Raw genomic sequence first — 12,502 nt, 5'->3', positions numbered from 1 at the left:
ATTTATGTGTTGGATTATTGATTTTTCGATCATTGTAACCTGTGGGTGGGTAAGTGTGTTTGTAGATGTGAAAAAGAAGATCCGATGGATTGTGGTGGACTTTATTATATAATAATAAATAAATAGTACTTTATGGATAATTAGGATATAATTTAGATGTCATGTTTTTTTGTGTGTATATATTACATTATTGTAGTAACGATTTTTTTTTAGTATTACTAGCGTAGTTACTGCGCAATGCAGCGGTGGTCGTTGCGATGATGGTGTGATGGTGGGGGAGACTGTTAGAGGTGGAGACGGTGTCGAGTTGTATAAATTATTGATATAAAAAGTAAAATGCTATTTTTTTTATAATATAAAATAAATTAGTGAATGAAAAATCTAGACGTTATCAATTTATAAACGTATAAAATAACAAAATAAATATTTGTAAGTATTTAGATGTTTAAAAAAAACAAACTAATTCTTAAAAGTGGTATTCAAATTCAGATCTAAACCTCTTAAAGTGGCCTTATTTTAATAATAAATTATCTGACCAAACGAAAATATTTCATGCGATGGGACGGTCTAAGAAGAGAAAAACATCGACCACAGTGGGAGTCGAACCCACGACCTTTTGATCCGAAGTCAAACGCGCTAATCCACTGCGCTATGCGGTCTTTATGTTACGAATAAGCTATATAACTTAATAGCGAAATCTTCAATTACTCACATGGAAACCAAATATCCCGATATCTCCTCTGTAATAAAAAATTTCATTAAAATCAAAATCACCTTCCTTCTTTTTCAAATTTCAATTCTCCATCTCTCAGATCTCGCCCTTATTTTCACTTTATTCCGTCCCCAAATTTATTTTCTTATAAACCCTAATCTCCCAATTTCAATTTCCATGAATTAACTCTATAAAAATCGTACTCAATTTTATTAATTTGAAACTAAATAAATAAAAAAGTTTGAATTTTTTTTTTCTTCCGAATGTTATATAATTGAATTGTAGAAATATTCTGTAAAAGCAGTGATGTTCTATGGAACAGTAGTATGGGATCCATGGCTAATAGTAGCACAAATAGTATGTATACAATGTTTATATTATATTACACTTGGTGTATTCATGGGTGTTTTTGTCGGAACTAGGGTTTCTAAGTTGTCCCTTGTTTATTTCTTTGATTTTGCTACTGTTACGCTTTCGACTGTCACCGGTTGGTGTGTTATCGCTTCATTTATCCTCAGCTCTGTTGCAGGGTGAGCAAATTTCCTTTTTACTAATTATATTGTGCAATGTAGATGAATGCAATGTGTTTTCTTTTAGTTTCATTAATTTATTTATTTATGCATTTGTTTGATGAAATCATATGAGAATCATCATTAGTCCTGTAAACTTATAAATCAGTACCATTTTGTACAGTAGAGTATGTCTTTAGGCAGACGGGTAAACGGAGATGTATCCCTAGCTATCTTGGTAGGCGTGGATGCAATTGTCGTACGTGGTATTATCGTGACTGTTTTTAGATTTTTTCCCTAGCTAATTAGATGTTTAATCATTGAAGTTCGAAACTGGGTCTCTTCTGGGACGCCTTAACCACCAGGCCACCTTGGAGATTGGTTAGAGTATGTCTTTAGGTGCATGTGCACGCACGCTAATATGTTCTTGTGCATGGTTCTCTAGTTTATTTTGTGAGTTGATATATTTGGTCGATGACTGAGTCTATTCATATCTTGGTATTAACGTTTGGTTTTCTAAACTCCTAATTGGTTTGCATTTTCTCCCATTATTATGTATTTAGTCCGGCAAATGGATGTTATGCTGTTGTGGTAAGTGTCACTATATTATGTCTTAACTGAAGTTATATATCTTTGTGTCTTTGGTGTCTCAATCTTCATTGTTTTTTCAATGGGCCTTTGGTTTTCGATTGTTCTTATAGGACACTAGGTTAATAAACTGTTGTCTTACTTAGCTAGTTATTTTGGTGCTGTTCCCTTTTCCGGTACTAGTAGGTAGAAGAATAAAAGAGATTTGATGATATGATACACATGTGTGACTTTCAGATTTTGTCTAAATTTGTTTTACTAGTCAATTGGCAATATGTATTTTTGGTTCTCCTTTTTATAAATATACAGTAATATTTCTTCCAGTGGATTTACGTGTTTGATGTTTCCCAGCCGGACTTGCTAGATGTGTATAGATGACTATTTGTTTTTATTCCAACTATCATATAAAAGATGAATTTACAACAACCTGATGTTGCTATTTTAGAAGCTCTGCAAGTAGCCATGGGTGTGTTAAAAAGTGATTGCCCTGTTCTATAAAGTTTTTTTCTATGAGTGTTACAAGTATATTGCCTACGAAAACTGAAATCATGTCATTATCTACACAAAATCCTAACGAGAAATAATGAACTCTGGGAAAGGAGTTTAACCTTTATTTGTTTCTAATGTTAAACAGAGCTGGTATTTTGCTTTATTTGATTGAGAGAGCAAAGAAGTGCCTAGATTTTGCAGCCACCCTTTACATCATCCATCTATTCATATGCATCTTATATGGAGGTTGGCCTTCATCAATAACATGGTGGGTTGTCAACGGTACTGGATTAGCAGTAATGGCTTTGTTAGGAGAATATTTGTGTATACAACGTGAATTGCGAGAAATTCCCATTTCAAGACTTCGATCTAGTAAGTGAACTTTCTTAATCTGCACATAGAACTGAAAACTGATAAGAGGCCTCTCCATCTGAATTTTCAAAATTCAGTTTTGGTGAGTTGTGCTATTCGATATGTTTTTTTTTATCAACTTCTTTTTTATTGGATGTGTTGCTGCATTGCTGAGTCAGAATGAACTTTTTATATCTCTTGCATTGTTTTAACCTGCACTCATTTTCCATTTCTTCGGGATAAAAACTAGAAATTGTAGTGTTTTTCTAACCGAAAGTCCTTTAAAGGTTGGAAATTTCCATCTGGTGGAATATATTACAAGTTCAATTGGTTATTTCCTCCATTGTTATTGCATCTTCTTGACCAAAGTTATCATTGTAGTCAACAGAATTTACTTTTCTTCAGAATTAACAGATGGTTTACAAGTGTGTTTTGACATTTTATGAGATCAACTATTTACTAATTTGTGTTGTTGTCAGATGTTCCAAGTTTTCTAAGGTAACGGGAAATAATCAATATTAGTGGTGATTTTACTCCGGTCTTTAGAATATCCCAAAACAATACGACTAAGGAGAATATCCTTGTGGATCAAACAATATGATATAGGAGACATAACTATAAAGTATGCAAAAAGAAGGTAAACCTGATAAAGTTAATAGTTATTCTGGAAATATGAATATGATAGTCTTATCATTAGGAATTGAATTGCTGTCATGAACATAAATTAGATCATGTTGTTTTGGGTTTCATGTGCATCTATTTTCTAAATAACAAAGCTAAGGTGGAAAGTTATAAATATGTAATGGACATTACGCTGTTGTTATACTGGTGCAACACGTGATTGCTTATGGGGTTTAAACAAAGCTAGTTTGGGCCCATAAAACCAAATTATTCATATAGAGAGTCATCATTTGTCATTTGAACACTAGATATTTCAAACTCATTCCATAAGCATAATCATGTAAAGGAAGATGCAAAGGTAATTGTATTACTTTAAGAATAAATCCTCATTAGAGTTGTGCAATTAATCAATGTTTACCGACTGCTTTCTACTTTTGGCTATATTCTTTGGCCCTTGCTATTTAACAAAGGTGGCAAAATGGATGGGGCGGATGGGTAACCTATTTAAGTGGATGATTTTTGGTACATCTTGAATTGTTCGTTGACCTGAACCACTTTTTGTCCTGTCCCTAGATTTAATATAACAAAATAGTATATATTATATTATTATTACTATGATAATCTACAGTAATTTTTTGAATAAACTTATTTAGAAGGTTGTACTCACTAGAACTACACACTGGGCCACTTTCACCTGTTTGCTCTATTTTACCCGTTTTCTTCTTTGCTGAACTATTTTTTTGTACCCATTTGATCTTCAGTTATAAAACATGGCCTGTCTTGCAATTTATAACTAATTTATAAGTAAATGAGTTAAAGCTTGTGGTGTTTTATAGGAGTAAAATATCTTCTTCTTTTATGTTATAAATTTATAAGTCAGTTACATACAACCTGCATAATTAGTATTGAGGGTGTTTTCATGCAGGTGTTTGACAGACAGAAGCAAACTCAGAAAAGCACTGAACCAGGATATATTAACAGCATATTATTGCCTTTAATGTGGTCTGGGATTGAATGCACAGCTTTTTTGTTTCAAACATTATGATGTGTATCAGTTTGTGGTGTTGACTAATGAAGGCAACTTAGGGAATTTGAATTTGGTGGGTGTCTTTTGCATGCTGCACACTCTTACCAACATTTCAAGTTCTGGTATAGAGACAAACCTTAAAAATTATCAATGTTCTGATTGTGCCAATTAACATTGAGTTTTGGAGGTTTGTTTTCAGTTTGTTGTTTTCGTATCTGGTGTGCAGAACATGATTTATAAGTTTTAAATTTTGTTCGTACTTACCTTTTTCCTGATAAAGGGGCAAAATTATGCTTGGGAATTTGTATATCACAACGGATAAATCATTAAAAGTCCATGGATGTTTTACCAAATTATGGCCTATTTGGCTAAGTGTATACACATGACAAAACATGCGTATAACATCATATAAAACGACTACACCTGACCGTCCAAAATGAACTATGCTAGACCAAACTATGAACCATTGTAACCTTATAATTAAATCTATCCAGACAAAGAGCTCAATCCTTAGGAATCTTCTATCGATTCATAGCACAGGGAGCACGTTGTGATGCTTTGAATCTGAATGAGAACATGTTCAATCGAGCCGGCAAGCTGTGCCAACGATCTCTTGTCCACATGGTACATATGATGGATGTTATATGTTTTTTGAAAGGAGGCAAATTTGGTGGGTTTCTGGTCAATGTGGTCATTTTGGTACAGATTAATCGGCCGACTTAGGATGGCGTTATGAATTGGGACACTTTTTGTTAGATCTAATTTAAGAGTTTAGAGGGTTTTCAAAGAATAAAAGCGTCCTTGAAGCTTAATGGAATGCATCTACTAAGTAAGAGGTTCTAGGATTAGATTGATCGTAGTCATTTTTTTTTCCTTCAATTTTTTTTAATAACCATTTCCAAGGTGACATCTTTTATAAGGTCTCTACTCTCTAGTTCAAATTTTACAAGGTAACATCTTTTTGGCTAGGCTAGGGTTCGTGAAAGGTCTTGGGATATGGTTAGGCATCGTACATTAGAAAGATTCACACGATCCTAATACCCCAAACAGGAAAACCCCATCCATTTAGGGCTATCTGAGATATGCTGGAATCGGTCCACGCATCAGTTGATTGGTTGAACTTGCTATGTCTACCGAAGAGATAATTTTTCATTGATATAAAAAAAGCTTATAGCTTGTGGCTTTTATATAGCGCACTTGAGCATTAAGCAGTTACTCTCTGGGTTTACACCAACTTGACTGACCCCTCTCTTCCTACACTGCAAACTAAAATAAAAGAAACTGCCTGCGGCTGCTACTAATACCCCCTTCTACTTCTCTTGATCATTTCTGAGCTTTCCAAGATGATGATATGTCCGCCACGGCTTCATCAACGGTCAGGTACATGCCTTCCAACCCAAATAACTCCAATATGTTTGACTGATGTAGCTTTTCCATCACATTCCCTCCAGGATTTGCCAACACTAACTGCATTTCAAAATGGAACAATATATGTCATTGAGAATCTTTAAAAGTCTTTGTATACAGTTTTCCTAAACAACTTAAACGACAATAGGATTTTATAAGTTTTTAAGGCTACCTGAAGCGAACGCTTCTCTAGCATCTTTTTTAGCTCTTTCACCATTGCAAGACCACTTGTGTCAATGCCGGTCACAGCTGCAAAATTTGAACAAAAATAGAAATCGTAAGAAAAAGTTTTATTAATTAAAGAGGTTGCCGGGAGCTCTATTTATATATGCATAACTTACCAGTCATGTCGATAATTACACATCTCAAAGTACTGCCATTGTTCGCGGCTAACCACTCTTCCTCTTCTCTTATCCATCTCAATATCCTGCAATGGTAGAAAACAACTTTTAATAACTTGAAATGCATTTAGAGGTTGTACCCTTCTTGCATGAACAGCCTTTCACAATGTACCTTTCTTGTAGATATGTAGAATTTGCAAAGTAGATAGGGGCTTCGATGCCAAGTATTACAAAACAAAGAACCCTTCTTGCTTGTCTGTATCGATTTACATTTTGGTAGATCTGGGTACCCGGAATGTTTCCCAAAACACCCGTGTTCGGTCTTGTGACGTGCAACAGAATCTTGAAAATGGAAACCCCAACCTATTGGAAATGGACAGTGTTAGACTTATCAATATATATATGACCGCACAACACATAAGAGCCAAACTGCAAGAAAATGCAATATTTGATTCTTTTTGGCACATACATTTTTTTACAAATTGTCAAAGGGATAGCACATTAAATCTTTTCTTGCAGTTTGTGTGCTTAGTAAAAAAGTTCTGTGTGAAAGATTACCGCAATTGCTAGACCGATAGGGACCGATATCATGAGAACGCCAAAGAACGAAGATAAGCAGGCCACAAAATCTAGTTTGTCCACTTTCCAAAGTCGTATTGTGCTTTGGTAGTCAATGAGCCCAATCACCGCCGTTATAATAATTGCGGCCAAAATGAGGTTTGGGGTATAGTGAAAAAGTGGCATCAAGAACAGAAGTGTTATAAGCACCGTTGACGCCATTATGATGTTTGACACCACTGTTTTTGCCCCAGCATTGGCATTTACAGCAGATCGAGAAAATGAGCCTGCAAAACTCAATGTTTAATAATAAAATATGATAGATTGCTGAAGATAGAAGTGACACAATACAAACTTAAACATGAGATGAAAGAATCTGATCAAAAAACTGTTTACCTGTGGTGACATAGCAAGAGGAGCAAGAACCAGCCATGTTCATGAGCCCGACAGCTATCATTTCTTTGTTGCCATCAACTTGGTAATCATTCAATGCTGCAAATGTTCTTCCTACTGCTATCCCTTCCTGCGAGTTATCCATTTAATCAGTTTCGAGTATGTTGTGGGAATGTACACTACAAGGCAACATTGTTTGGAAGCTTACCGTGAGAGATAGTATTCCAGTAATGATGCCAGTCTTAATAGCAACCCCTAGAAATTTCCCATGAAAATAGAGCATGTTTGATGATGGTGGATTCAAACCTTTTTCCAAGTGACCAATCTGTTGGAAATATAAGTTTAAATAATAGAATGTGAAGAAAGTCCAAGTCTCTATACATTAAAGCAATGATCCTTACAGTTGCAATGCCATGAAGTTTTGATTTGAAAAGCGTGACCAAAAGGGTTGACAGGATGACGGATGCCAATGGAGCTGCTGCTGATACCCAGAAGAACTTCGGTTTTCGCATGCCCTGCAATATTCATTTACATGCATTAGCAAACTAGTAAGTTAAAACTTGTAAATTACTCTGTAGGCTGATACACTTACAACATGTCTTGTTATCAGTAGAAATGCCAAAAAGCAAAAGCCCATAACGATTGTTTGCCAAGACCACTGCAGAAATACAAAACATTTTATCAACAACAAATGTCAAACTTCTATATATACATCGACCTAACACTTTGTTAAGTTGCATACCTCATTTCTGTGCTGAATAGTAGACGATAATACAGGAATGATCTGCATTTTGGTGGTAAAATGGACAATCCCAAGTAGTCCTTTCAATTGTTGTAAAGAAACAATAACAGCTGCCCCGGCCATGAACCCAACAAGGGTCGCTTTTGATAAGAAATCTATTACGAATCCTAACCTGTCGATCGAGCACATATATAAAACTTACTATAGCGATTCCAGCCAACATTTTGTTCACATTTATATATTGATTATTAATTTATTCGCTTAAAATTCTTTAACGCGGATCTGGTTATATATGTTAGACTCTACTATTATTAGTGAGTAATTCACATCTCAAGAAAAACATCTTCTCAACATCATGATTCATGAGAATTATATAATGCAAGGATTGTAATGTTAAAAAAAAAAAAAATGCAAGGATTGTAATGTTCAAAAAAAATAAAATAATGCAAGGATTGTAAACTTATGAATGGAATGTTTTACTGTTTAAATGATTTTCCACTAACAATGAAAATAAAATGTGTATCGCAAACTTAAAGTCAACAAAGCACAACAAAATAACATTTTATAAACAGCACTTTTATGTAAAACAGGTGCCACATTTATTAGTTCTCAAAGGATATTCCCTTTTAAAGTTTTGTGCCCACTACTATATACTCATTACCTTTTTATTTTTGTTATGGAATGGCCATTTATGACCTTTTATAATTTATAGTGAGAATTATATATCGCACAATTAAATATCGCACGATTAAATGTTGCACTTACACTATGTAGCAAATAACATTATGAATTGACTTATACTTGCAAAAATGCAACTTAAAAAAGCTAGTGTAAAAGCTTACTAAATTCTTTTGAAAGATTTGAATTGATAAATCACGTGATAATTTCGTAGATAATCAAGAATAATTTGATGTGTCGTTAAGTTGTTACCTTAGAAGTCCTAAAGTTGCTTGAAATACGCCCGCGAAGAAAGTTGCAGTAAAAGCCAACTTAAGGTAGAGTATCGGATCTTGGTTGTATGGAACCGCTTCGTTTAGCATTGTTCCCATAACCAATGAGGCTATCGACACTGGTCCGACGGCTAAATGTTTTGAACTACCGAGCACCGAGTAGATCAATGGTGGCACAAAGCTTGAGTCTGGTCAAAGTTTTAAAATAAATGGGTCACTTTAAGAGTCATACTAATAACTGATAAATTTGAAGTCACTAAAATATATGTAATGTATAGATTAGAGAATTGTGAAGATAAAAAGTAACTCACATAGACCGATTATTGGAGGCAAGTTTGCTAGTTTTGCATAGCTAATTCCCTGCAAAAATTAAATAAAAATAAAGTCAACTATATTTAGAAACACGTTATAAATACCGTATTTATATCCACACATGAAGTTATGATACCCATAAATATAAGTTCCAACAGAAACTATCACCGATTCCTATGAAACCATAAACGAAGAATTATACCCAAAAAAAAAAACATTATTTATCCATTTTCTTAAAAAGAAGCCACCGATTAAAAATTACTCTGTAAATGCTGCTTCAAGTTAAAATATAAAGCATGACACTTAGCATAATCAAAAGAATAGATTGAGAGAGAGAATAAATAGATCACACTTGTCATGTAATAACTATTTTAGGTTGATTATTATGGTGATATATTATTACTTTAAATTTTTGGGAAATGCTAAATACAGCCCTAAGGGCTATATTTAAAGTGTATAAAATTGTATCTTCTATATTAAAAGTTCACCCCTAATATTCATAGTAAATATATAAACACTTTATGCACCTTAGGGCTGTATTAGCAAATACCTTTCTTGAAAAAAAGCCAACACGGGCTTTTTGGGCTTATAATTTGAAGAGTAGGCCTACGGAAATAGATTTTAATGTAATGTTTAGTTGTTAAAATAATTATATCTAACATTTTCTCCTTAACTATCCTTCCCAGCAAAAATAAAATAAAAATTCAACATCTGTACTTTATTAAATTTCTTCATTTAATTATTTTTGCATGATTGGTTTTTGTCTTTACTTAATAGTTGATGATTTAGAATTACTAAAATTGGAGAAATTTTATTTGTAATCGAACTAGTTAATCAATCCGGATTCAATCCGGGTTATTTTATAAAACTTTTACCAAAAAATAAGTAATATGTTATTTGTTTTGTTGATAAATTTATAATTTAATTAGTAAAAATGTATAAAGTTATTAACCAAGAGTTGCACTAAAATGGTTTAGACTGGAAAAAAAAAACACAAATGTTCTAGTTATTGTTGATGAACCCACGAATTTGTGCAAAAGTTAAAAAATATAACCAGAAAATGGCTTGTGGTAAAGACAAGATATACTTTGACCAAACATGCTCATAATTTTTTTTGTCAATTCGGAGAAGTTTTCAATAATAATAAAAAAAAACACAGCACAAACAAATATAAAGACTACTTAAAAAAATAAAAAAATACAAGTATGCAAATTAAACTAAGAAATTTTTGGCAAGATAAGTCTTAAAAGAAAATATATATGACATCATGTATTCTCATAAATATTGGTAGGAAATAATTCAAGCTTGACACATCACAATTTTTCTAAAAATAACTTAAAAAGACAATCTTGTTTTATTTATATGAATGATGATAACAATTGGGTAAACCAAATTTCTTGCTTATTTATGAAGAAGAGACCTTGATTAGGAAATAACAGGGAAAAAAAAAAAAGAGAGAGAGAAGAGAATTATTATCTCTTGGAATTGATTAGTGAAAGAATTTATTCTAAAGGATAACAAATAATATTCGTCCAACTTAGGTTGAAGATTCAGTCACTAATAACATCCATTTCATTAATTAGCACCTCCAAATAAAAAGAAAGTGCATGACCCCTTTTTAAATTTTGGATGGTGTCTATTTATTTCAAAAGATTTTCATTAATTCAAATCAGTAATTACTAAATTTCAACGAACAAGCTTTTATTAACTTTCTAAAATGATTTACCTAAATGACAAGGCATGTGATCAGATCGATAATGAGATAAATCATGTAGACCGACGAAATTAATAACTTGTATTGCTTTTCTGGTTCTCAAGTTACAAATTAATATTTTTGCATATTATTTATTCCTAACTGAACAACACGTACGTTTAGACTTGTTTTCTACTATATACTATTAAGACATTTAAATTCTGACTTAAATAAATTTTAGTACAAATATTTTATGGAAAATAATTAATACGCCATTACGCCTAAAACATATGTTTAAAGATATGCTAAACAATTAAATACCGGTTTTTGACCATTGCCACTCTCTTGCTGCATATACTAAGTTTGCCGTCAACTTAATTTTGCGAAACAATATACATTATTACACACGGATACAATTCTATTTTCCAACTAATTAAGGATAAGTTTAATGATCATCACCAATTATGTACGTTCCTCAATATCATAACAACCATAACTTCAATTCGTTGTTTTAACTTACAAATATTTAAGCACAAGGTACAACCCTCAATGCATAATACCTCAACATAAAAATTAAAAAAATATAAATTGAATACACGCAACTAATTCATGCAAGAAAACCATACAAAACGTTACACCGAAAACCCCCCCACTACTTCCAAATCATTTATTACAATCACCGTAAAATTCAGTATTAATTAATAATGTAAATAATATTATTTGTGATTTTAGCAATTGTAACAAATAAAAATGTACAGTATATATATGTATATTAATTTGTTTTAATGACAAATTTATTATTCTTACGTGTCGACAATATACTATATTATTTAAAACAATATATATAATGAATTTCTATAACGTACCTGAGGGATAGCAAGACTGGCAATGGTGAGACCAGAAACGACGTCGGATCGAAACAAGGCAAGATTATAATTCGGAGCCCATTCGAAAATCGGAAAGAAAAACTGTAAAGTAAGAACAAGTTTCTTGAAGCGTGATTGGTTCTTGAACCCATGAAGAGGGTCATCGGGAAAAAAGATTTCCGACAACCGGTGCCGGAGTTTTTGGAAGGTGGTTTTTTGTGGCGGCAAACAAACATTATGTATCTCTAGTACTGACGTCATGGTGGTTATTGTAGTTTGATCATGATGATCAGGAATTGTGACTGTGTGTTGTAATGGATTGGAACCCGAACCCGAATAATGATCAACTCGGGTCGAATTCGTAAACATGGATATATATAGAGAGAGATATAGATGGTTGTGTGTGTGTGTGTAAGAAAAGGTGGTGGGAGTATTTTTGTGTGTAAGTGAAACGGGGGGGGTTTGGGGTTTATATAGGGATGATATGATATGATATTACGAAAGTCAATAATTTCGAAATGGGGATGTTCGAAAGGGTATTTTAGGGATATTTAATTTTATAGTGTTGTGCTGCAGAATGGAACATACACTTGTCTGATTTGTGGATTTTTAATAGTTAATGCCTCGAAAACTTTTTATTTTCATAAAGAAAATTGAATATTTGAATGTACAACTTCTTTTTAACACTAGACGAATACATATGTGATGCGGTCGATCTCCATGAGGTAGTTTTAGCGTGATGATGGCCGGTTGACTGGTGTTAAAGTAAGGGGGAGAGGAGTGGCAGCGGTATGCTTGGCGGGTTGGCCAAGCCGTTGGCTGCACACCGCCGCCATCAAGACGACATCAAGGAGGGCTGGGTGCTGGCGGACTTAAAGCCCTGCGAGGCTTGGACATTTCGACCGTTGGGGGAGCGTATAAGTGTGTGGGTTTTTATGCATTT

The 12,502-nt window shown here is 33.4% G+C and overlaps 2 protein-coding genes and 1 non-coding gene across 3 annotated transcripts; 1 reads left to right on the top strand and 2 right to left on the bottom strand.

The window, feature by feature from the left end:
• Window positions 1-585: 585 nt before the first annotated feature.
• On the bottom strand, window positions 586-659 carry TRNAR-UCG. The gene has a single exon. It is a non-coding gene; the product is annotated as a tRNA-Arg (tRNA).
• Window positions 660-782: 123 nt separating this feature from the next.
• Window positions 783-4,556, top strand: LOC122589161 (protein SYS1 homolog). Its single transcript, XM_043761410.1, has 3 exons — window positions 783-1,242; window positions 2,444-2,670; window positions 4,196-4,556. Exons 1-3 carry the CDS (start codon window positions 1,019-1,021, stop codon window positions 4,201-4,203), a joined length of 459 nt encoding a protein of 152 aa, XP_043617345.1. The 5' UTR covers window positions 783-1,018; the 3' UTR covers window positions 4,204-4,556.
• Window positions 4,557-5,426: 870 nt separating this feature from the next.
• LOC122589160 (probable sulfate transporter 3.4) lies at window positions 5,427-11,980 on the bottom strand. The gene is made up of 13 exons (XM_043761409.1): window positions 11,560-11,980; window positions 9,000-9,048; window positions 8,669-8,876; window positions 7,739-7,910; window positions 7,589-7,654; window positions 7,398-7,511; window positions 7,205-7,321; window positions 7,000-7,126; window positions 6,604-6,890; window positions 6,218-6,408; window positions 6,046-6,131; window positions 5,877-5,953; window positions 5,427-5,764 (listed from the first exon to the last, which is right to left on the bottom strand). The coding sequence occupies exons 1-13, from the start codon at window positions 11,926-11,928 to the stop codon at window positions 5,621-5,623; spliced, it is 2,007 nt and encodes a 668-aa protein (XP_043617344.1). The 5' UTR covers window positions 11,929-11,980; the 3' UTR covers window positions 5,427-5,620.
• Between the last annotated feature and the right edge of the window lie 522 nt (window positions 11,981-12,502).

The sequence above is a fragment of the Erigeron canadensis genome, chromosome 2 (genome assembly GCF_010389155.1).
Source record: "Erigeron canadensis isolate Cc75 chromosome 2, C_canadensis_v1, whole genome shotgun sequence".
In the NCBI taxonomy this organism is placed as follows: Eukaryota; Viridiplantae; Streptophyta; class Magnoliopsida; order Asterales; family Asteraceae; genus Erigeron; species Erigeron canadensis.
Note: the sequence above shows the minus strand (reverse complement) of the source record. Positions and strands in the feature narration are given on the sequence as shown.